General features: G+C 43.5%; 1 protein-coding gene across 4 annotated transcripts; it reads right to left on the bottom strand.

Annotated features, from left to right (window-relative positions):
• Positions 1-1,429: 1,429 nt before the first annotated feature.
• CD48 (CD48 molecule) lies at positions 1,430-22,936 on the bottom strand. 4 transcript variants are annotated; one of them, XM_053607543.1, is made up of 5 exons: positions 22,698-22,936; positions 14,370-14,678; positions 10,848-11,132; positions 7,720-7,823; positions 1,430-4,530 (listed from the first exon to the last, which is right to left on the bottom strand). In XM_053607543.1, exons 1-5 carry the CDS (start codon positions 22,801-22,803, stop codon positions 4,525-4,527), a joined length of 810 nt encoding a protein of 269 aa, XP_053463518.1. In that variant the 5' UTR covers positions 22,804-22,936; the 3' UTR covers positions 1,430-4,524. The 4 variants fall into 4 exon arrangements, with proteins under 4 accessions (XP_053463518.1, XP_053463520.1, XP_053463521.1 ...); XM_053607545.1 differs by having other exon boundaries at positions 22,722-22,936; XM_053607546.1 differs by lacking the exon at positions 1,430-4,530 and adding an exon at positions 7,998-8,092 and having other exon boundaries at positions 7,777-7,823.
• Positions 22,937-23,287: the final 351 nt, after the last annotated feature.

Genomic DNA, 23,287 nt, shown 5'->3' with positions numbered 1-23,287 from the left:
AGATGCTTCTCCACCTACCAAGTCCTGGCCAAAATGTAATTCTCCAGACTATATATGCCCTAGACAAAGGACCCATGTGGGAAGCACTGTGCTTTTTACTTCTTCTGTGTTCCTTTCTGTCTAATAAAATCCTATCTTACCACTGATCTGTGGTTCGTGGGTTCATTCTTCAAATTCCTATAGCCAAGAACCTACTGAAGAAAGAAATTCTGGTAATAGGAACTGAGAGAGGATATGTGAAAAAATAAGGTCTAAGAGAACAGAGGTCTTCTCAAAGAGACCTACCTGCGAGGTCCTCCCCATGGTGGCTCAGCTTTTAGGAATTTGTAGAAATTTACCTTCCTGGGACTTGGAAACTAACACACACTTCTGCTTCTGTAAAAGCCCAGGATTCTGTAAAAGCCAGAGCCAGCTTCTTCAGCTTGATTCAAACTGATCAATGAGAAAGGTACCTGCTGGCCAAAAGTTTTTTCTTTTTTTTGAGACAGAGTCTCACTATGTCGCCCTTGATAGAGTGCCACGGCATCACAGCTCATAGCAAACTCAAACTCTTGGGCTTAAGTGATTCTCTTGCCTTAGCCTCCCAAGTAGCTGGAACTACAGGTGCCCACCACAACGCCTGGCTATTTTTTGTTTGTAGTTGTCATTGTTGCTTGGCAGGCCCAGGCTGGATTTGAACCCACCAGCTCCAGTGTATGTGACTAGCATCCTAGCCACTGAGCTACAGGCGCTGAACCAGGCCAGAAGTTTTTGACTGGAGATAAAAAGACCAAGCCAGTCAGGGAGTGTGTCCATTTTGGGACTCTAGGTCTGCTGTAGCTCTGCCAGCTGAAATAAAGCCCTTCCTCTTTTAAACACATTTGGGTGCTCTTTCTCTCCATTGGGCCTCATCTTCCTGCAACAGATCAATCTTTCAAAACTCAAATCTGGCCATGAACCCACACTGTTGAAAGCCCATCAATGGCTTGCCAATCTTCTCAGGATAACATTCTCAAGACTCTGCATGGTATGATTACTACTCCTTCAGTCGTATCCCATACCACTCTTTTCCTGGCTTTTGCAGACCAGTTCCCAGACTGGTCATCTCTCAGTCTAAAACTCCTAAGTTTTGGGCTTCCTCCATTACCTAAATGAGGGAATTCAGTTTTATTATTTTTGGTGCTGGTGCAAGATAGGAGGAAGTGGAAGCTTGGAATTAGGGCAGTATCTCTGTAACTCCTGGCCTGGGGAGCTGCCTGATGGTACCAGTAGTTATCTTTGGCTCTCCTTGGAGATTCATAAGATAATCAGGTTGATTCTCCTCCAGCCTCACCCCTCCAGAGCCCTTGCAAGAGACTGGAAGGGGATTACTGGCCCTTTTCAGAGTGATTCTTGCCTTCACATTTTTTTCTTAGAAAAAACACACCATACCTTACCACAGATAGAGGTACACTTCTTTATTGAATTGTTCAGTAGATCTCAAAAGAACAAGGAATTTGAGAAGAGACAAAAATTATAGAAATTTGCACAATGAAACACAATGTCACAATCTGGAAAACAATTGGGAACTAATTCATCTTGAGAGAGAGAACTCGAAAAATTTGTTAATTAAATCTTGCTACCTTGATGCCAGTGTTAGGTTTTCTCATGATTCTTTAAGTTGGTCCAAAACTTTTCCATAAAATTCTTTCCCACTTTCCCCCCCTTTTTTTTATTTGGATGTCTTGCATACAACCAGCTGCCATGCACAATTTTAATCCTTTCTCATCTCTTATGAGTGCAAATGCCTTAGCTTTGGCCAGATGTTAATTGAATTTTTCCTTTGCTCAATCAGAGGTAGTTTTTAAGTAGGAAAGGTGAACACCAGTCTAAGGATTAGGAAGAAGATGGACCCACTCCACCCTAGTTAAGTCTCCTTACCAGTGAGATTTTCTCACTAGTTTTCCAAAGAAATAAGCAGACCTCAGTCATTTTAGAAAAATAGATTTCCCTAATTGATATGGCCCTCACTCTTCTGAAATTTTAACCCCAGGATCATTAGGCCAAAGAACATTCAATACTTCGAGAATTGGTTTACTTTTTAAGAGGCACCACCAAAGATGGCTCTTTATTTGTCACCAAGAAATGAAGCAACAGCTTTATTTGGATACCTTTTTGTACACACTTTCCCAGCAACCAGGTTGTTTGGCTTTCTAGGTATCCTTGCATCATTCTCTTCCCTCTTCCTTGAAGAATCCCCACAAATACTTCCATGACCTAATTCCTCTCTTTTTTTTTTTTTGAGACAAAGTCTCAAGCTGTCTCCCTGGGTGGAGTGCCATGGCGTCACAGCTCACAGCAACCTCAAACTCTTGGGCTTATGCGATTCTCTTGCCTCAGCCTCCCAAGTAGCCGGGACTACAGACACCCACCACAACGCCTGGCTATTTTTTTTGTTGCAGTTGTCATTGTGTATGTGGTAGGCATCCTGCTGACTGAGCTAAGGGCGCCACATAATACCTCTCTTTTTTTCAGTCTGATTCCAAAGAAAAGCTGTCTGACCCTCAAAACTAAATCCAATCTTCCTGACTTACATTTTCTCAATAGTTCTCTCTTAAAAGTTGTCATGTTTGAGACATGCAGCAGTTGTCATTGTTGAAAGTAAGCTACTAATTTTCCCTGTGGCTATCTTCCAGACTAGAATGAAACTAGAATGAAATCTGCAGGAAGGCAAGCGCTGTGCCTGTCTTTCTCAGTGTTACATCTAGAAAGATGCTTGACTCATAGCAGGTGCTCAGGGAATACAACTGATCAGTTTTTTGAACAGTCTGAACTTGGTTGGTTGGGGGTTACCATCAAAAACTTTATCCCCCATTCACGTGAGGACTATGTCAAATGTGCCTTTCATCACTTGAGGATTTTTTGGCAAATCCTTCAGTTTCATTTTTATCACTTCCAGTAATTTAACAGTGAGCTCAATGTAAAACTCCCCTCTTACCTCTTCCTGTCACTTTAGCCCAAGCTGGTCTCATGACCTAAAAATCTGTAATAGGAAAGAGGGTATGACCTTATCTTTCCCCTCCTATTTTTACCTTATCTAGTTTCAGCTTCTCAAATGAAACAGGGCAGGGAGGAAAGAGACACCCAATTTCTTAGTTACCTGCCTGCTTTCAGTTGTTACTGGTTTTTGACAGGTGCAGCTACTTGCGGGGCCTCTGCAAGGTCAGTGGTGGGCGGGAGCTCTCCCCTGAAAAGTGTGCTGATATGGGACATCTCTGCCTTGGCCTCTTTTGACCCTGCTTCTGTTCAGCTCCTGTTGATTGGTAGATCACAAAACCTCTTGCTGCTGGGGTCTGCTTCCCTGGTGGCCAATGTGGTAAGACAACCAAAACCTGGCTACTGTCCGTGGCCTCCACTATGGGAACTCCTTGTCATACAAAGCAGGCAGCTTCCCATCCTGCTCTGATGCTACTTTAAGAAGATTAGCAGGTCCACTGTCCCACCAGGAAATGAGACAGTATTCGTCCCTTCTTTTGCATACCTTGAACCTCTCAAGTGGTGCTCTTGAAGGCCTCTGTGATTTGGCATTATGGAAGAGGACTTCACCCATGGGAAAAGAAGGGAAAGCCACAGGTCTCTCCCAGCTTGAACAGACTTGGTCCTGATGATTACCTTCCTCTCCTCTCTCCCTAGTTCTCTTTTTATCTCTAGCAAGGGTGAAGAGTGCTAGGGGAGCAGAACCAGTTCGGTCACCCCTTACCAAGCCCTAGAGGTGGTGTTGTCTCCAATTTATTTGTTGCTTCTTTTAGAATATGAAGTCTTTTTTGTCCTAGCCTCAAAAATGAGTCATTAGGAAATGTCTCTTTGGGAGTTCAGTTACAAACATCTGTTGAGGGGACGAACTAATATGTATGCTGTGTGGTCAGCTCCTTAAGGATCTTCTGTCCAAGCTGGGCTCCAGGGCACAAAGGTCACTAGGCTGGAAGGTACTTGTTGAGGGGACTGTATTTCCTATTTCACTAAGGAAGGAAGGAAACAAACCAAGGCATCGCCTACTAGGGATGTTCATCAGAGGCAGAACTGAGCCTGGTGAGGCCTAGGTGGAAGGCAGGAGTGATGAGAGGAACATAGCAGCTGGAAGGAGTGGGACAGAGGAATAGAAATATGAGAAATGAAAAGATAATGGGAATAGAAAACGAGGGTGATAGAAATTTGGAAGGGGAGAATATGGTGGAAGAAAGAGGAGGAAAGACTGACAGGCTGGGGATGGGGGAGGGTACTGGGCCACACCACTGGGCTCAGCTTGCTCACTGGAGCACAGAGCTGGGCAGAGCAACTAGTGAAAGAGAGCAGGGCCTGTGGCTACCATTTGCCAGCTGGTGCCAGTGGCGCTGGGCTGAATCTGTTTTCTTCCCACCATGTAGTCTTCTGAGGAGGTTAGAGAAGGGGAGGACGTGCAGAGGGGGTATGGGGAGCAGGGAGCACACCTGTCCAGGTGCAGGGGCTGCCATTTTAACAAATGCACTTGAATGGAGTCCAGGGGCACTGTGGAGGAGGCTGGTCCTTTCATTCCTGGATAATAAATGACAACAAGAAATGGAACATTTCTAAGGCTGCTTTGGTTACACCAATAATTGTGTAACATTATCATGGCCAAGAAAGCTATTTAAAATTCAAACACCCAGTGCAGAATTTTGGAAAGAAAGAATTCTTCTCCCAACACCCCAACCCCATTCCTTCAAAGAGCTCATTAGGGTGAAGCACAGGGGCTGGCATGTGGATGGGCACAGTAAGTGATGGTTCTCATGTAGTAGCCCCCAACATGGGGCCCAGCACCTAACATGGGTAGGCACTTGGTACTTAGTGAATGAACTCACTGATCTGAAGGTCCAGGTCTAATTTATGTGTATTTACCTTGTCTCACCACCAGGACCCAATCTGAGCTGTTTGCTTGTGCAAAGCCAGATATGATGCTGACATTGTCTTAGTTCCCAGGAGCTCCTGGCCTTGCTAACCTTCCATGTGTAACCTTGTGCTGGCTGTTAACACAAGCTTTGTCCCTGGAGGCAGAGCTGGTGGACCTGGTGGTCATGAGGCTTGGGGAAATCACAGGAAATTTCAGCCTGGGAAGGGAAGGTAGCCAGGAACAGAGCAGAGAAGAAAGTGGAAGAGAGAACCAAGTCCCATGGACAGGTCTAGAACCATGAAGCTGGTGGTCAGAATGGCAAGAAGCTAAGACACATCATGCCTTTCTGTTCAAAAAGTGGTCCATGAACAACAGCATCAGTATCTCCTGGGAGATGCAGAATTTTGGTCTGCATACATATATATATATATTTTGAGACAGAGTCTCATTCTGTTGTCCAGGCTAAAGTGCTGTGGTGTTAGCCTAGTTGACAGCGACCTCAAACTCCTGGGTTCAAATGACTCTTCTGCCTCAGCCTCTCAGAGTTTGCAGGATTGCGGATGTCAGCCACCTGCCCTGGACTTTCCTCTGCATTTTAATAAGAACCCCAGGTGATATGGTGTCAAATAAAAGTTTGAGTAGTAGTAGGCTATTATTTTTAATATCTATTATGCCATGAATTCATAGGAAAAAGGTTCCAGTAGCTTAGGGAGGCACCTTGCCATTGAATGTGACAAAGCATTGTATGACTTGAATTCATGGAGACTAGGTTCCAGTGCCTTATATCACTGTTACATGGGTTCTATTGGTTATCCTGTGTACTATGCTGTACACCTATTATGCCATGAATTCATGGGGAATAAATAGGTTCCAGCACCTAAAAAAAAAAAAAAAAATAGTTTGAGAAGCACTGGTCTGATCCAAGGCTTAAACTTGCTGCAGCAGTGGGGCCAGCAGAGGGCAGTGCTGCAAAGCTTGCTGGAACCAGCAGAGGACAGTGAGAAGCAACAGTTTCGATGAGGTTGCTCGTGACTAGAACTTTGGGCAAATCCTCTTTGTACAAGAAAAATGTCCTGAGTTTACTGATAAGTGAATCAATTAACCCACTGAGTTTAGATGTGTAGAAATATATGCATAAGAACCAGGCTTGCCTGTTGCCATGCAATTTCCAGAGAAGGGAGCTGTCTTGGCATAAGGTGTTGGGTATCCTTGAGGCAAATCTAGCTTCGTGGCTTTGTGTCATGTGCCCATGTTGAGAAGGGCACTGCGCTGCTGTCACCATCTGGCAATTCTTAAGAATTTTGTCTTTCAATGTATGTTTTTAAAAATATGTATTATTATTATCTTTTTAGATATGAGGTCTGGCTCTGTTCCTAAGCTGGAGTGCAGTAGCTATTCATAGGTCAGATCATATCTCATAGCAGCTGCTAGTTCTTGGGTTTAAGCAATCCTTCTGCCTCAGCCTCCTGAATAGTTGGGACTACAGGCATTTGCCACTATGCCTGGCTTCAAATAGTACTTTTTCGATGAAGTCTGTTGTGACAGTGGAGTGTGCCTGTGAGATGTGTATGACATGCAGCCCACTACCCTTCTGTGTTGCCTCACACATGTAGAGCACTCCCGGGAACCTAGGAGCACAGCATTCACAGGACACCCACCCATAATGTGTGGGGCAGTTCAGCGAGACAGGCAAGGCCAGGACAAAGTTGTCACATTATGGCTCCCATAGAGTGTTGGGAGAATGTGTGTGGGTCAAGAAGTAAAATAAGAACAGTTAAGTCAGGTTATTGCAGCATTTTCACTGCTCTGCTAAGAACAAAATACATATGCATGCATGAGCTATGAAATATGAATTGAATAATTTCAGTGATGCTGCATATAAATTAAATGTTCTTATTTTTGCATTTAAAATTCGCATTGCAAAATATAGATGTAAAATTCATGATAATTTAACATGTTCATTTGCCTTTAGTTAGAACAGCATTAAATGGCAAATAAAAAGTATCATCTCAAGTAGAGAAAGAAACTTCAGAAAAAAGGAAAAAGCTTAATATTTAGTAGTTTTAATGGCATTTCCCCCTGCTTTTTGAACAAAGAAGCCCACATTTTCATTTTGCACTGAACCCCACAAATATTGTACCTGGCACTGCCTTGAGGCCTGGGAGAGGCCAGGGACAGTTGATGCCTGTGACATTGGCCCTCTGAGGTGGGATTTGCCTTGGATTTCCAAGTACAATAATTAGAACTAATAGACCCATGATGTCTGGAGGGGTCGGCAGGTTTATCTGCAGCTGAGGAATGTGCTGATTTGTGACATAAAGTGGCATTCGTTTCCTTCTTATTGTTTCTCCCAAAAATTCTTTTTAAATCCTGTTCCTCAGGGTATGATACTGTCTGTTTATATGTGTGTGCTGTGGTTTCCACAAGAAAAACCTCTTTTCCATTGAGAAAAGTGAGAGGAAGGGAAACAATGCTGCTTACAGATTGAGACCCAGACAGTCCTGCTGGGGACACAGGCTGCTTGGAGGGTGGTTGGGATGGGACTACAGGTTGGATGGGGGGATGTGTCACAAAGAGCCCGGTTGTCTTGTGGTAACAGAAAAACCATGCTTTCTTATCACATAGGTGCAATGCAGGGCCGGCAGCTGCCTTCCAAACGCTGGCTCCAAATACTTGCATTATGGCCCTCTCTCCTGCCGTCAGTTCTACTCCATTGGCCACACCCAGTCACAGGGCCCCAGCTACATGCAGGGAGAGCTTGGAAAAGAGGTCTTTCTACTGATCTGGGGGAAAATACATTTAGTAAAATGTGTATGTTAATAAGCCAAAGGTAACCAGAAGTTATCTGCTCTCACCTGCACTGGTTTTGTGCTGATCTGGACTTCCACTGCCATCTGGCAAGGGGTCATTTGGCTGTTTGTGACCTCCAGGCCACCTGACGTTCTCGAGCAGCTATGCCCTTAGATAAATTAACGAAAGAAAATCTGTTAAAAGATAGAAAGAAAAGGGAAGGAAAATAAAACTGTTAAAGTTTTTTAAAGTTTTCCATCCACTTTGTTGGGATATCCAGGTGACAGGAACATAAAGCAAAATTCCCAGGTGTTCTACTGGTGGTGGGCCTGAGGATGCCCACCTGCATATAATGGAAGACCCTGGTGAGAACATCATGTCAGCTTGATGGTTTCATTGGATCCTGTGACACAATGAGGACTTGAAGAGTTGCTGATGCTGCAAAATGGTGAAAGAGGAGAGAGAACTTAACTCCCCGTGAAAGGCTTGGGAAGGACCCTTTCTTTGTAGTGAAGTTGCATACCAAGCTCTAGGGGAGGAAGCCTGACCCCACGTTCACAGGAGACATAAAAAGTGGGGGCCTCAGTGGGGCTGGAATGAGGCAAACCACTGGAAACGGGGAGATAGTCTTTATGTCTCTTTGGTAGGGAGATAGTCTTTATGTCTCTTTGTTCCAATTTGTCCAGACTGATGGACCGGACGTATAACTTCAGGAATCCAAATCACACCAACTGTTTATTTAAACAAATAAGAAAACATTTGCATAATGTGGTCACAATTTCTGATGGGAAGAATATATGAACATTCAAATAGATATTATAAAAAACTAGGGGATATAGAATTAAATGCTAGTTTTTTTAAAGTTAATTTGAAAATCCTTATTGATCCTTCGACAACACATTTTTTCCCCATCTCATATAGTCAGTGCTGCTGTCTCAGTTAAGACCATGTTTTCTGCAGGAGACAAGATCTTCTGGCTTTGAAGCTTCACTCGAGTTAGAAGAGCTCATCTCTGATAAGTAGGAGGCCAAGAATGGTGGGTACCATGACTATTAGCCAACTTGCAATCCAATTTACTCCAGAAGATCGGACTGAAAGAACAAGAAAATCTCAAATACTTTGGTGTCTTGATTAATGTGTTGAGAAGGGGCAGGATTACGGAATGTTGCCATGGGAGCTCATAGAAAGGGGAATGAGTTTCCTTCCTGATTCATTACCAGAGAGCCTGTGACATTCTCTTTCTTACAAGAACTCAGTCATTCCAGATAGGAAGTTTAAAGAGCAGGAAAAAAAAAAAAAAAAAGAGTGCAGAAGTTCCCTAAATATCACTGGTTAGCTGAGCCCTATGCTTGAAAGTTGCCTTGGTGTATCCATGGCCTGGGAAAGAACCACTTCCCTACCCTGCAATCAGTGAATGAGGCAGGGCAGAGCTTGAGGTTTGGACCAGTGTCCACGTAATGCTGTACTCAGCTGACTTTAGCAAGGGAAGGACCATTTTGGTTCCTTGTTTCTCCACCCCATTAGCCATCTGCACCAACTAGGAGGACAAGGGAAAAGGAAGGGGAAACAGAAAGGGAAAGAAAAGAAATGGGATGGAAAGGAAACGTAGCATCCTTAGATGTTGGAGTGGGGTGGGGTGGGAGAAAATCAAAAGGAAAAGGAAATGAGTGATACAATAGGGAAATGACATTAAGGGTGCTAAAAAATGATGAAATGGATTTAGCCCTTCCTGCCAAGGGATGTATTTTTGCTTTTATCCTTTCTGAAGATGAGAAGTCACCCCTGTGTCATAAAGGAAAGGGATTGTGCCTCTTCCTTTTTCTGGATCTCCAGACATGGTATTGTTATGAAGGCAAAACATTGAAACTGCCAAGCCAAGCTGTGGTTCCATGGTCAAACACCAAACTATGGTGCTGGGCCTGTTGACAGCAGAAGAGCAGGTCCTGTCAGGAGGGACTCGAAGAGACACAGCTAGTTAGCTGGGAAGAATAAGGAAGAGTGTGCACTCTGTAGCCCAAGTGTGAGAGTGGAGGCAAAGAAACCAACAGAGGTGTGGAGGGTACAGCCCTAGGAGAACATGAAAGAGCAGTGTTCCCAAGGGCCAGGACGCCTGATGAATGGGCATGACAGAGATCACAGGTAAACATTGGCACCATGGCCATGAGTCTGGAACAATGTTTGCTTCAGTGCTCAGGGATCTAACATCAGGAGTGTGGCAAATCCAGGCCCAGAGTGCTGGAGATAGTGATCCAAGTTTATTAAGGTGTCCTCAAAATCCTAACATCTCCTAAGTTGAAAGGACTAAGCTGGATGTTGCTCCCATTCATTGAGGACTTGTCAAGTCCTGTGTTAGGTAAGTAACATGTGTTGTCTCATTGAATCCATAACACCATGAGATAAGAACTATTGTTTTGTCTTTTACCTAGGAAAAACAAGACTTGGAGAAGCAAAGTAACTTGTGTAGCTGGTAAGTGACAATCCCAGGACTGACTGACTGGAATGCCTGTGACCTTAGCTGTCCGACTCTTGCACTGGTGCAGGCTAATCTAGAGTCGGGCACAATGTCCCAGTGGGCGGATTCTCCAGGAGACACAGAGAAATCTGTCTTCCTAACTTTACCCACGTGCACACAACTGTGGAGGTCAGTCTCCACCTAAAGTCCAGGCCCTTACTCCTGCTCACAGGCCTGTCTCAGGCTGTCTCCACAATCCTTCTCTCCTTGTCTTACTGAGGCCATGGATGTGTCTGGAAACCTTTCTAGGCACCTGCCCTCCCACGTGCCCTTTTTCTCCCTGCTCACCAGGATGTCTCAGACTGTCCTACAATTACCTTGGCCTCAGAGGACAGTGCCTTTATAGAGTAGGGAAAGAGGAGGGAGCATCAGGGATCCTCTGTCAAATGCCCTTTGCACGTGAGACAGACACCAAGCTCCGCAGAGGGAGGGGCACTCGCTCCTTGGTGATGGCAGCACCAGCAGCTGCTCCCAAGTCTGTCTGTCTGTCTGTCTCTCTCTCTCCCTCTCTCTCTCTCTCTCTCTCTCTCTCTCTCTCTCTCGGATCCCCCTCCCCCCCCCCCCAGATACTCCGCCAACGCTGTGGCCCAGGAGGCCGTTTAGGACGTCCATACCTTTCTTCATTTAAAAGAAAACTAATTGCCCTGTGCCCATTCCAGGTCCCTAGGGGATGTTTCTTACACAGAGCGCAAGGTGGAGTGAAATAGACGGTGTCATTCTCGCTGCTCACAGGATTGCTGACGCGGCAGGTGTAAAACTTGGAGTAGTTTTGTGGCACAGGCACCTTCAGTTCAAGGGTGCTCAGGCACTCATTTGGGAGGGGCCCTGAGTCCTCGTGCCAGGTGCAGGTGCAGTTCACACACTGGGCAGGAGACTGGTCGGGTATCGCGCATGACAGTTTCATATAACAGCTGCTGTTCTCTTGCCTTATCGTCTCAATTTTTATGACAGGCTTGCGAACGGGGTCTGAAAATGAAGAGGGTGTTAGAAGGTGAGACCATGAGGCATCATTGCTGTGAGGGTTTAGGTAACAAAGACCCAAAGACCGAAGGGAACCAGGGAGAGTCCCTGCGTGCGGCAGGAGGCAGAGTCGTGGCGAAGAGGCCCCTGCAGAGGGCGGCGGTGAGCAGCCCTGATTCTCGGCAGGTGCAGCTCCCCGACGGTGACGCTAAACTGCACCAGGAGGGGGCGCCAGGGTCCCTTACATGCTCTGAGAGCAAATAGGGTTCTGGCGGTCTGTGAGCCAGGAAGAACTAACCCAGCGTTAGCAGAGAGATTGACAGGGGACAGACTATGCTCGAGGGCCCTTCTCTGGCAGTGGTCCACCGCCGGCACCTTGGTTGATCTGTCCCTCAAGAATTCTCAGGCTCAGATGCAGCGAGAGCCCTGAGGAGAGTTTGCCCAAACAGCCAGAGGAGGTGCCATCCTCATGAACTCTGACAGAGAAGGTAGAAGAACCTCGTGCACCCCCACATACGTCAGAGGTGACGAACTGCACCGGTCTGTTTACTGTAGTTTCTCAGTGCCTGGCACAATGCCTGCCATGTAACAGGGATTCCGTTAAGTATCTGATGAGGGGATGAAGGAATGAATAGTTATGAGCTAGAAAGGACGAAGCACCAGCTTTGGAGAGAGACCAGCCTGGGTCTTGGACTTGGCTCTGGTGGAATGACACAGGCAAGGAAGTTAGTCCCCCTGTATTCCTCAGTTAAATGACTCTGCCTTATAGCACACTGTGGGTAAGATAAAATGACGCTTGCCATGGAGAAGTGCTTTTTGCCAGCATGTGTCACCATCCATGCTTGAGGTTACATTACCATCATGACTGTTGTCCTGTGGCCACATAGCATGAGCGGAAATCCCAGCATCTGGCCCTTCCTTGGCTAGGGGTGGCTTACCTGAATTCTTCTGGAATCTTTTTGTTCTGGTCAAGGGTAAAACACCTGCAGAATCGGTGCAGCTCAGATGCTGCAGGATTAAAACGTGGCCGACAATTGATCAGATAGCTTGCCTCTGGCTTGTATGTTTGGAGAGGCTATAGAAACTCTACCAATCTAGCCTCCAGAATTGTAGTTACATCTTCTCTGTGAAGTTCACTCAGATTGCTGTACTTCCCCTCTATGCTTTAACCAAGCAACTTTTATACTGGTTTTCATCATTTCCTGTGTTCTGACCTCATGTCTTCCACAACTTCCGCGTTTCCCATGGTGATCAGTGGGCACTGGGCACAATGTGGGTGGGATTTATCCAGCCAGTTTGAATGGGCTGACTCTCAGATGCCCTGTGCTCTCAGATGCTGTCAGAAATTCTTGGCCTGGACTGAAGGACTATTTTTCTGTTCATCACATTCTGGGAATCTTACCCACAAGCAGGGTGTGCTAAGGCTAAGCCGGCTTGTACATGTTTAGGTATTTGGAAATTTCTCAAGCTTTTTGTAAAACTACAAGAAAGGACCTGGCAGAAGTAACACCCTTTTGACTTGAGTGTGATATTGTTTTGTTACAGAATTACATGGTTATGAATTTGTAATAAAGATTGGTGTAGATTACCAGCTCATAAAGAAGGGGCATTATTAATGCCATTCCTTGTAATTTGCATTATTTGCATGTAATTCTGTAACATAGCACACTCAAGCACAAAAGGGCATTACTTCTGCTGCACCCTGTGTGTTAGAGTCAACTATGGTAGGAGTATTTAAAACATGGAAATCATAAACTTAGTAAGTCATATAAATTAGGGATTTCTTTTCTTTTCTTTTTTGTTTTTTCCTCAATCCTAGAAAGCTGGTTAACCAGAACACTACTCCAAGAGACTTTGAATCTCTCCTCTTTCTAGGACCTCCTGAATTTTGAGGCCATATAACATAGAGCAGTGGTTCTCAACCTTCCTAATGCCCTGACCCTTTAATACAGTTCCTGTGGGTTGAGAACCACTGACACAGAGGAAATGAGTAGGAAGGAGATTGTGGCCTCTCACACCGGGGACTATCTACCTCACGGAACTTGAATATATACAGTGTTCTTTATTTGCACTGCTTTAGCATTTTAAAAAAGTTTTCATTTTCATTATCTGCTTTGGTCCTCATAATATCCCAAAAAGAAGATATATGGGCAGTGCCTGTGGCTCAAAGGAGTAAGATGCCAGCCCCATGTGCTAGAGGTGACAGGTTCAAACCCATCCCTGGCCAAAAACTGAAAAAAAAAAAAAAAAAAGTAGATATAAGTATCCTCATAATAACCTAAACTTTGCAGGCCTCCCCAGGAACCATGTTTCTGCTTTATAACCTGATCTTCTTGGCCATGAATGTTTAGATCAGGTACAAACACCCGAATCAAACGGGGTCAATCAGTTTCCCTCTCTTTAAGTTTCCCTGTGAATCAAAACTCAGAGGAATAGAAGTCTAAGCTAAAGATAAGTCATGCAAATGGGAGGGATCTGTAGGCATCGTCTACAGATTCCTGAGTCTGAGGACTCTGGACTTAGCCCTGTTTTTCAATCTTCCTCTCCTTCAGTCCTTCTGAACTCTTCTCAACTCCTTGAATTTCTTTAAATAGTCCTAGCTTCTTAAAATAAATTTTCTTTGTAAAGGTACATTGAAGTACTTTCTGTTACTGGCTGTGAAAAGAATCTTACCTAATATGGGCACAGAGATGTTAAGATCTTTCTCCAAAGTCACACAGAACTCTGACTAGAGTTCTGAACCCGGGTCTGTCTGATTTCAAGTATAATGCTCTGCTCTTCATTCCATATACGCTAGTTAGGCAGGAGCTGTGAGTGGAAGTTTCTGTTCCACCCATTTGGAAAAGTAAAACCCCCTCCTAACAGCTCCTGCCCTATCCTTTGTATCCTCTCTTCCCTTTTAGTTAAAGTTTAGAGATATAATTAAGTTGATCTCAGAATTGATTTAGGTTGATCACAGGGGAGAATGAAGACCCTAGAGAGGAAATAATCTCTATTTCCTTCTCTTCAAATCTTAGATTCACTAACTTCAGAAGAAATATTAAATGTCCTAAAATTATTAATGATCAGTTTTGTCCCAGGTCTGCTGCCTAAGCTCACTCCCAAATAGAACTGGGTCTAGGAAAAGTGATTTAAGCCCATCGTGAAGTTTTTCTCTCCTCCTCCCTTGCCTCCCAGGAAGCCTCCCAATGGTCCATCAAGGCCCATGGAGCGGAGACTTGCCCTTGGGGTCCCCTAACTCACCAAACACCTGCAGTAGAATCATCCAGGTTTTCTCCAGGCTTTCAGTGGCATTCAACACCTTTATGAGGTAGGTGCTGTTGTCATCTTTCTGAATGTTAGAAATGTTCAGGGCACAACTTTGGCGATCAAGCACGACCCTGCCTTTGAATGTAGAATCAAAGTACTTAGTGTCATTAGGACGCCATTCTACAATCTTCTGCTCGGTGGTGTACCACCAGCTTAGTTGCTTGTAGTTATCCGGCAGTCTCTCGGGGATTTGGAGAATCACATTGCTGCCAGAGACGGCGTTCACTACGGATGCCACGTGATCTGCCAGTGAGAGTCAGAGTGAAAGCTACCTTAGAGGAGAAATGCCACTGATAAACCCACAGCTTAGCCTGGGCTGGTGTAACAGCCAGGAGAGAGGAATCGCTGCTTGGGAGCAGTGAGTATGGTCTTCTTCAGAGGTCTTGGTCTCCTAGTCAGGAGTTCAAGAAAAGTTGGAGTTTGAGAAGTAGGCATGGGGAAGAGGGTGTTGTTTATAATCCACGTAGCACTGCCCCAAGACAATAAGAAAAAGGATACTGTGGCTGGGCTTGGCTCTCTCCATTTCTCTGATACCAGTACATTTTCACATAAAATAACAATAAATCATGTTCTCTCTCCCCGTGTTTCCTATCCATTCAATTTAGTTTGATAAGCACTGTGTTATTCCCAAGAGGCATAGATATAAATAGTACATAATTGTCTTCTAGAAGATTTAGTACACCAATGTGTGGGAACAGACACACAAATCATCTTAATGTAATCTCTTGGTTAATATAATAAAGATACACATGAGGTACTATGGAAACAATGTGGGAATGTCCCCCTATCCAGAGTACACGGGTAGGAAATACTAAGAAAATGTCTTTGGAGTAGATGACCATGACAAGAGTCAAAGGATGATTAAAAGCTAATATTTTTTGAGAACCATCTGTTTGGGCACTATCTGAGGCATCAGAGACATCAGTGAACTAAGGAGCAAAGATCCCTAGCTTAATAGAGTTTACTTAAAATGGAGTAAAAAGGCAGTTAACAATTAATGCAGTAACTAAACATGCAGCATGTAGGGGAGTGATAATCACTATGACAAAGGAGAACCTGGAATAGTCTTAGGGGAGTTATGAGTACTGACGGAGGGAGAAGGTAGACTTCATTGTAAAGAGATAAGTAGGTCACACCTGAGCAAAGACTTGAAGGAGCAGAGAGGTAAACAAGACATCTGGGGTAGGACTGACCCAGGCACGGGGAGCTAGAGCATAGGCCCTGTGGTGGGGGAATACTGGCCACATATAAACAACAGCAAGGAGGCCCAGGGGTAGTGTGGATTGAGCCAGGGAACAGGTGTTGATCAGTGAGGGAATGGGATTGGGGAAAGTGGGTAAAGCTAGTTTAGCTTCACTGATTATGTGTTATGCTATAAAGAACTCCTTTCTGTCAAAATGGCTCATGTCCTAAGCAATGCATTTATAATGTATTTAGAAGCAAGTTGGTAGAAGGTAAGAAAATAGAGGCTGTTTGTCTAAACCATTATTTGACAAAGTTTGGATCAGAGGAAGATGTCCTGTGAAAATGATAAAGCTGAAGATTCAAGGACCCTTGTGTGGCCCTGGAAGGACCGTAGGGGTGTATTCATGTGCCAAAATTATGTTTTTACACTACACAATGTTTCTTTAAACACAGATAATTAGACCCTTGCCTCTGCCCACCCGTAACATCCCTTGCGTCTCATTTCCACTTGTGTTGGATGGTATCTCAGTTGTGAGCATTTTGGGATCTGGCTTAGAACTGGGGAATATTTTCTTGGACTTTGTGGGATGTATACATGTGGTTCATAGACTGTTGTGTGTGCAGTACTTGCCTGCCATGTCGGGGAAGGAATGACATGTGGGGACATTCCTGCTGCCCTTCACTGATTCATGTCTTAGCATGTTGCGGTAGGGTTGAAGTTGGGAGGTAGAGGAAAAGCCAGGTTTGAAGTGAAAAAGGGCCAGTGCTATTCAATGGCAAAGTATTATAGAAGTTGAAGATATTTAATTAATTAAAAATGTTATGCTATTTTTCTGGCTTTAATGATTTATGTAGCATTTGTCAGCTTATTAAAACTTGTACTAATTCACTGAGATTTTTTTCATCCTAACTGAATTTATTTTTGTTTCTATTTTTTTTCATCCTAACTGAATTCATTTTTGTTCCTATTTTGAAAGAAAAGACAATCGGGAGAAGGTGAAGGATGAAGGGAGGTCTGTTGGCTTTTTTTGTGAAGGAAGGAGACCCAAGAATACATACACATAAATAGAGGAAGGCTAGAATAAAGCTTCAGCCACTGAAAGATAAAAATGCCCCAGGGCTTTCAAGTTCCCATTCCTTCATCCTTCCAAATACCCATCTATCTATTCAACAAACATTTACTGAGCGTTCACTCTACCTGCGTACATATGTGGACACAACCAGGCATTCATTTCCACAGTGCTTCTGATCAGTCCAGTCTGTAATCTATAATGCCTCTGACAGAATGGGTTCAGTCCCAGAAACAGTCACTGCACAACCGTGATGTGCCTGGCTCGATACTAGGCTCTGATGTCAGTGATGTACGTAGGGTCTCTGCCTCTCAGAGGATAGGAGGACATTCTGTCCAGAATTTTAAAGTCTCTAGCCGTATATCCCAGACATGTTTTCCTTCTGTTACTTGTTACAAGTGAATTAATAGAAGTGGTAATGATAGCCTCGAGCATCGTTTTTTAATCTTGGCACCCTTGACATTTTGGACCAGATAATTCTTTATTATGAGGGGGCTGTCCTGTGCATTGTAAAACGTTTAGCAGCATCGCTGGCCTCTGCTCATTAGATGCCAGTAGCACCTGTCCAGTTGTGACAACCAAAATTGTATTCTGATATTACCAAATGTCCCCCGAGGGACAAAATTGCCTCACCCTCACTGCAGTTGGAGGCTACTGGCCTAAGTCATCTTTGGCAGACTCTCTAATAATCTCAGACGTACACTCAGAGAAGATAGCACACCCACTATCTGGTGACAAAGGCAGGTAGTAAACATCAGACAGATTATTTCAGGATAATTAGAGCGCTAATTATGGATACACATAGAGTGTTATGTCTTCCTTCCTTTCTTAACCACCTATGTGTAATGATTCTTACAAGGCTGTCCTAATGGTTGGCTGTGACTTCTTACTGAGAAATAAAGTGGTTAAGTGTTGGTAAAAATCTTGATCTACTTTTCTGACAATTCCATCTTTTAGAAGGTAGGTGAAGCAACCATAGGGATAACTGTTATTTTGATTTAATTCTAACAGGAAAAAGTAGTTGTCAATGTGCCTGGATGCTTATGCTAAAGTAACAGTGTTTACCTGGACGTTATAATAAAAAAGAACAGATTCTTCCTGTGCCCACCTGTATTTCTTGTCTATAGAAATGCATAATTGTAAGGGGAAAAAGTCAAATTAAAGGAAGTCATACTATCATACCAATGAGTCCACTCAGGAAAAATAGATTCTAAAGGAGAAGTTCTGCTTACTCTGTAAGACACGTGGTTTCTAGTAAAACTGTTAAGGAAGCAAAAGAGGCATGTTTTAAAGATACTGAGGTGAAGTTACCTGAGCTCTCTGATGAGATCAAAGATTTAAAAAGTCCGTACAAACCCTCTAAGGAAGTAATTTGCCAGTACATCATGACCACAGACTTGTGTCTTGATGACAAGATAAGCAGGGCACCATTTCCTGAGATGAGAAGTATAATGTGTTCAGTAAGCAGTGAGGCAATGGAATTTGAAGATGAGGAATAAGAGACAACAAAAACAGACTCTTCTTTGAAGAAATTTCAGTGTGAATGGGAAGAAGAATAATAGGGTGTGTATGTGAAGGAGAATGAAAGTTAAAGAGAATTTTTTGGTTTTGTTCTTTGATTAATTTAAGGAGGGAAAAGACTTAAGCAATGATAAACCAAGGAAAGGAGCCAGTGGATTTGTGGAGAGAGGGGAAGTGACAGATGGGCCTGGGCTAGTGGGGCTTCATCCTCTGACAGAAAGACAGGTGGTAACGTGGAGAAGTTTCTAGTTTGGAGATAGTAGACAGGAAGCTGAAGGGCTTCCTACATAATGATCTCTGATTCCCACTTTTTCAGCAAAGTAGGAGGCAAGTTCTTTGCTCAGAGGGCAGAGGGATAAGGTAAGGGTCCTTGAGGATAAGGGTGAAGGTTTGAAATAGCCACTTTGGAAAATGAGAGAAAGAATTTATTAGGGCCAGTTAGGCCACTCTGATATCCCAAGCTTGGCTGAAACAATGACTTGTAGCTCCCTCTCTACGTTCTTTCCTCTTTCTATCCATCCATTCATCCACTTATTCATCTATCCACCTATCTTTCCATCCTTTCATACACAAATACGTGTGTTGCTTTATCCCATCTACTAACTGTCTGGTGAACACATACTATGTGCCAGGTTCTGTGTGCACACGATAGATATGACTTCTTCTCTTAAAGACTTTCTATTCTAGTGACTAGAGACAAATTGATCAGATGATTCCACTATGGATAGTGTTGGGATAAGGAAAATATGGAGTGCTAAGGGGGCAGATAAAGGGAGTATATAATTCAAATTTGGGCATGAGGGATGGCTCCTTAGAAAGTGTGAAGTGGAATTAGGATAAGCAGGATTAAGCCAGGGAAAGATGAGGACTGGGTGTAATGAGTACTCCAAACAGAGAGGGGAAAGAAAAGGCAGAATCAAGTTCCCAGAGGGAACTAGAACAAGATTCATTTGCAGAAGTGAAAATAGTTTCATTTGGTTAGAATATAAAGTAGGGTAGAAAGTGAGCATACTATGAAGCTTTGTGCTCAGAATTTCTGCTTTCTCCTTCCTGATAGTGGTCACTGAAGAGTTTTAAATAGAACAGTGAAGCAAACAGAACCACTTTAGAAAACTTCCAGCAAATGGCAGATTGGAGACCAGGCCAGAAATAGAGAATGGTGTAGAAAGATCAATTAGTTTAGGCAGCTGCTGTGGTCACTGGTGATAGGGAAAAGGTGGCTTCAACTAGAACAGGTGGCAGCAAGGATGGATGGAATTGGGCATATTCAAGAGATATTTTTTGATGTAGAATTAATAAGATAATCACTGGGCACAAGAAGGAAGAGAAAGAAAAGAGTTGAGGATAACTCTTAGAATTCTGGCTTGAGCAACTGGACAAACGAAGATGTCATTTATAGAGGCAAGGAATAGTGGAGAAGCTGTAGATTTGAGGGGAAGGAAGATTACAGTAGTTTTTCTTTTAAAGTCTGCAATTTTTTTTTGACACTGCTCCCATTAAGAGATGGAGTTTGTGTTCCTTCCCCTTTGAGTGGAGTAGGGCTTGATGCCATAATAGACTAATGCAGCAGAAATTTTGTGACTTGCAAAGAGAGGTTAGAAAAGGCCATGGAGCAATTGTCTGCTTCTCACAGGATGCCTACTCAGAAGGCTTCTGCAGGGTGGTGCCTGCCATGTGGCTGCTTGAGTCATCCTCAGCCTACACACAGCTGTGTGATTGGAGGAGCCTTCAAGATGATTCTAGGCCCCACCATAGAATCATATCTCTGATTAGAGGTACATGAAAGTTCTCAAGTAAGAAATACTGAGCACAGTGCACCCCCAGATTTGTGGGCATCCTAAATTACGGTTATTATTTTAAAACATAGCACTGTGATGGCCTAAACAGTAACAGATGAAACAGAGGTGATGGATTAAGTTTTGAACATGTGTTTGGAGAGTCTAGAGATGTTTCAAAACAGAAATTCAGATCTGAGGCTCAGGCAAGTGCTTTAGGCTCAGGAGTTTACTCATGCTCATCAAAGCTTTTAACCATCTCAGATTGTGTGTGTGCCTGTGTGTGCATGTATGTGCATGTGGGTGTGTCTGTGTGAGAGAGAGAAAGACAGAAAGTGAAAAGCAATATTATCTTCTTTATTCTATTTGATATGAACAGTAATTCCTTGAAGAAATAGGGGGCAGATTATTATACCCATTACAGAGTTTAAAGAGCTGAGACTCAAAAAGCTTTTATGATTATACAGCATCCCATGGCATAGAACCCAGATTAAACATAGGTTTTCTTGTTCCTTGTACGATGCTGTTTCCATTGGACCTTGCTAAGTGCTGGGGGACAATGGTAAATGCCTAGTAGTAGAGGGTGCCCTGAATGATGGCTTTGAAGTCAGAGAACTGAGAAACTCAAATCTGGAGAGATGAAGGAGGAGATCTATGAGTGCTTCTCAAATCTTTCCATGAAATATCCCTTACCGGAGGAGAGAACTACTTGTATCCTCAGGAGGATATGATTTATACTCTAAAATGAAGTTCTTTGAAGTCATTTCTTTGTTTAACAATGCCTTATTTAGCACATACTATGTTCAAGGCACTGTGCTAAGTTCAACAGCATAACCCTGTGTGGTTCCTGTCCTCACAAAGCTTAAGGATACAATCAAACAAGTAATTCACAAACCACGATCTTCCTCCTGAGGTTTCCAGGAGGAGGTCACATGAAGATGAAAACCAAAAGGAAAAGTAAAGAGAGAGGGAATTCTACACAGAAGGAAAGAAATGTACATAGGCCCAGATGTAAGAGAGAAAACACCTTTTTATAGGACAAACAGCAAAATTAAGTTTAGCCAGAAAATGGTTAATAGGGGCAAAGCCACAGATTGGAGATAAAAATGACTATCTGTAGGCATAATCTATGCGTAAAAGAATTCAGACACATTGGCCTTCATTAAGATTTCCTGGGAATAGTCTCCTAAAAGACTAATAATATTAACATGGTTTGGAAGTTAGACATGAGTGTCTTTAGGAGAATTTCTTAATCTCTCTGACAGTTCTCTTTTGTGAAAAATGTAGATGATGATAACCACTTCACTAATTTCTAATGAAAACTACTTGATAAATGAGATAGTATACAGAATACCTAGCACAATGCTTGACACAGAGTAAATGCTTGATTTTTCTTTCATTAACCTAAATTATAGAAATGGATGGTACTAACCTAATCAAAACCAACATCAATGGGTGACTCCTGTCACCCATTCTATGAACTCCTCATACAGAGGATAATAGTCAGGAGTGACCTGCATGTTTCAACCAAAGGAGAATAAATGACCAGGATGAAAGTCAGAGAATGACCAACTGGCAGGGTATGTTCAACATACCTAGAATTAGTCCCAAAATATTCCAGTTCTCAATGGTAGCTCTATTTTTCCCAACAGTTGGGTTAATATTTCACATCATCACCCACTCTCAAGGCCATTCCAAGGTCCTATGAGTCGAGTCTGCCCCTGGGATCCCATACAACTATAAGTATCTCTAGACTTACATGTGAACCAGACCTAAAAGATGGCCGCCCTGAGAGGCAGAGGGAGTGAGTGACCAGCCATGTTTCCTCCACACGTTACTGTCTCATCTCTCTAACACTTACATACTGTCATAAATCTATGACTCTGTGTAACTTCCCCATGTGTATAAAGATACATAGTGGTAAGCATTAAAGCCCTTTAAATAAAAAAGACCTGAGTATTTATGTGGGGAATAGCAAGAAAAAACAAACAAACAAACAACCTTAACTCTACTTCTCAGCTGGCTTGGAAAGAAAGGAAATAGATGAAGAAAGAGGGTAAGGCAACTTTAACAGAGAAAGAGAAGTTAGTTCAACCCCTAGGGCATACAAGGGGTACTAGAACAGGCTGTGGCAGAGGAATGGACCTTACTTAACTCTTAACAATTGCTGCTTTGGTGTTCCTGTGATACTGAGGCACCTCCGGCCTCTTGTCAGAAGCCCTGGTTCAGAGACCCTGGACAGAGCAATTTTCCAAGTTTTCCTTCCTACTATTTTGATCTGTCTGGGGATAATGACAATATTTTTTACCTTGGTTTAGGACACAGATCCTTGTATACACAGAGGTATCAAAGAATGCGTAAGGGAACACAGTGGTCTGAGCATAAAATGTGGCAGCTTTTGGTTAGAACTTCCTTTTACTCAAAATGCAAAAACAAGTACTTTCCTACAGCAGTTTCACAGACCACTGCGCATAAGGTGAAATACAAAGTTTGTACTTCTCTATCTCCTCAGTGTCCTATTTGTGTCATGCCCTTTTGGGAAAAAAAGTGGAGCCTGATTCTCCAAGGTTAAGAGGGACTCCCCAACCTCACACCAGCCCTGCTTACTAGAAAAGAAGTCTCTGGTGCCTGGGGACCAGACCTTACTTCCAAGGTTGAGCCACATCCCAGTGCCCTGTTCCTATCTGACCACACCTTTGGTGCACAGTTACCTGAAGACACTTGGTGGAAAGTACCTTGAGTGTTGGCGGCCTGGAGTAGCAGAGACAGCAGCAGCAGTTCCCTGGGTACACACCACTTCCATCCTCTGGACCTCATGCTACTATCCAGAATTTCTCAGGAACACCAGAGTCAGCTGAGAGTCAGGCTAGAAAGGGATCCTGACTAAAAAGGAAACTCACTATGCAGGGCTAGAAGGAAGCGCCCACTGATCTTTCGGCTCCACGCTTCACACATGTATGGGGCAACAGAGAGCAGAAACAGGAAGTCACATAGATTTTTGTTTCTGAGCTGTCTGAATATGCATGAGCCCTTTTTTGGAGGCAGAAGATTCAAAACTTCTACCGGATTCTCAGAGAAGTCAGTGGTCAGAAAAGATGAAGGGCCCAGCCCCTGATAGAGAATATCTGCTTTTGGTTCCTGGACAGGAATCACCCTGATTAATTCGGGAACTAAGATAGCAGGTACCTGTCCAAGCATTGCAGGTCTCATTTAGAGCAGATGGTCTGGGAAATCAGACAGTGCTGCATCCCCCCACCCCTCTCTTCTTCCTTTATGATAAATTTACTGTTTGTGTCTTTGA

Source organism: Nycticebus coucang, chromosome 10, assembly GCF_027406575.1.
Source record: "Nycticebus coucang isolate mNycCou1 chromosome 10, mNycCou1.pri, whole genome shotgun sequence".
NCBI classification, from domain to species: domain Eukaryota; kingdom Metazoa; phylum Chordata; class Mammalia; order Primates; family Lorisidae; genus Nycticebus; species Nycticebus coucang.
The sequence above is the reverse complement of the archived record's forward strand: the minus strand, read 5'-3'. Positions and strand labels throughout refer to the sequence as shown.

Excerpts from the sequence above, each read along its gene's own strand:
- CD48 (XM_053607543.1), bottom strand. The coding sequence starts at position 22,803 with ATGAGGTCCAGAGGATGGAAGTGGTGTGTACCCAGGGAACTGCTGCTG. Across the intron at positions 14,679-22,697 it reads TTTCCACCAAGTGTCTTCAG|ATCACGTGGCATCCGTAGTG; the intron begins GTAACTGTGCAC and ends TCTCACTGGCAG. Across the intron at positions 7,824-10,847 it reads CACTCCACCTTGCGCTCTGT|GGCATAGCTGCTCGAGAACG; the intron begins GTAAGAAACATC and ends AATTTATCTAAG.